The 752-nt window shown below is 36.6% G+C and overlaps 1 protein-coding gene across 1 annotated transcript in view; it reads right to left on the minus strand.

Annotated features, from left to right (window-relative positions):
• LOC119594247 overlaps nucleotides 1–752 on the minus strand; it is a gene marked incomplete in the record, with an annotated part of 93703 nt that overhangs the window by 1254 nt on the left and 91697 nt on the right. Inside the window, 1 exon segment of the mRNA XM_037943316.1 lies at nucleotides 1–694. Within this exon segment, the coding sequence (XP_037799244.1) occupies nucleotides 574–694 (121 nt within the window).

The following is a 752-nucleotide window of genomic DNA, read 5'->3' on the forward strand; positions in this document are numbered from 1 at the left end:
GGAATTTACAAAAGTATTTAATTTATTTTTCAGATATCAAAACTGATGAATTTCCCCTCAGCACTTTTCAACATTCTGTCAGCACACAGGGAACTCTGATATGGCCTTAAGTGCTCTTTGAGATTTCCAAATTTTGTTACACTTTTGAGGAATCTTTTACTAACACAATCTGAATATTTTTCAACTTCTTCTTTCGATCACGTTGAACACACTCCACTGGATGATTGTTCATGAATTTGGTCCCAGAAGAATATGGACAATAAATAAATAAATACTAGATCTTACTAAAAACAAAAACAAACTACATGGCATTTTCTGTATCAGATCTAGGAGACAATGAAGAACAAATGATGATTAGACGACAGACACACGACACGGGCTGCAGACACTCCCAAGATGAAGGTGACACAGTCATCTGTTGTGTCCACTTGTCGCACTGGACAAGACACGAGTGGAAATCAACCAGAAGTCTTAGACTTTAAAAATAAAGTTCACAGGGTACATTTTCTCAAATTACACCTTTGAGAAAATGAAAGTTAGAAAGAGTACTACACAAGCTCTGGCTGTCTCTTCTCACTCGTCCTTAAGTCTCTTGTAAAGACTCTGTACATAGGTGAAGACACACTTCCAGTCTGGTTTCTTCATCATGACCATGTCCTCTACATCAAGGAGTGCCATCACACCAGCTTTCTCACTGCAACGACAAGAAATTTATTACTAGATTTACAATAACAGTAAGAAATAATTAAAAT

The sequence above is a fragment of the Penaeus monodon genome, chromosome 33 (assembly GCF_015228065.2).
Source record: "Penaeus monodon isolate SGIC_2016 chromosome 33, NSTDA_Pmon_1, whole genome shotgun sequence".
Taxonomy (NCBI): Eukaryota; Metazoa; Arthropoda; class Malacostraca; order Decapoda; family Penaeidae; genus Penaeus; species Penaeus monodon.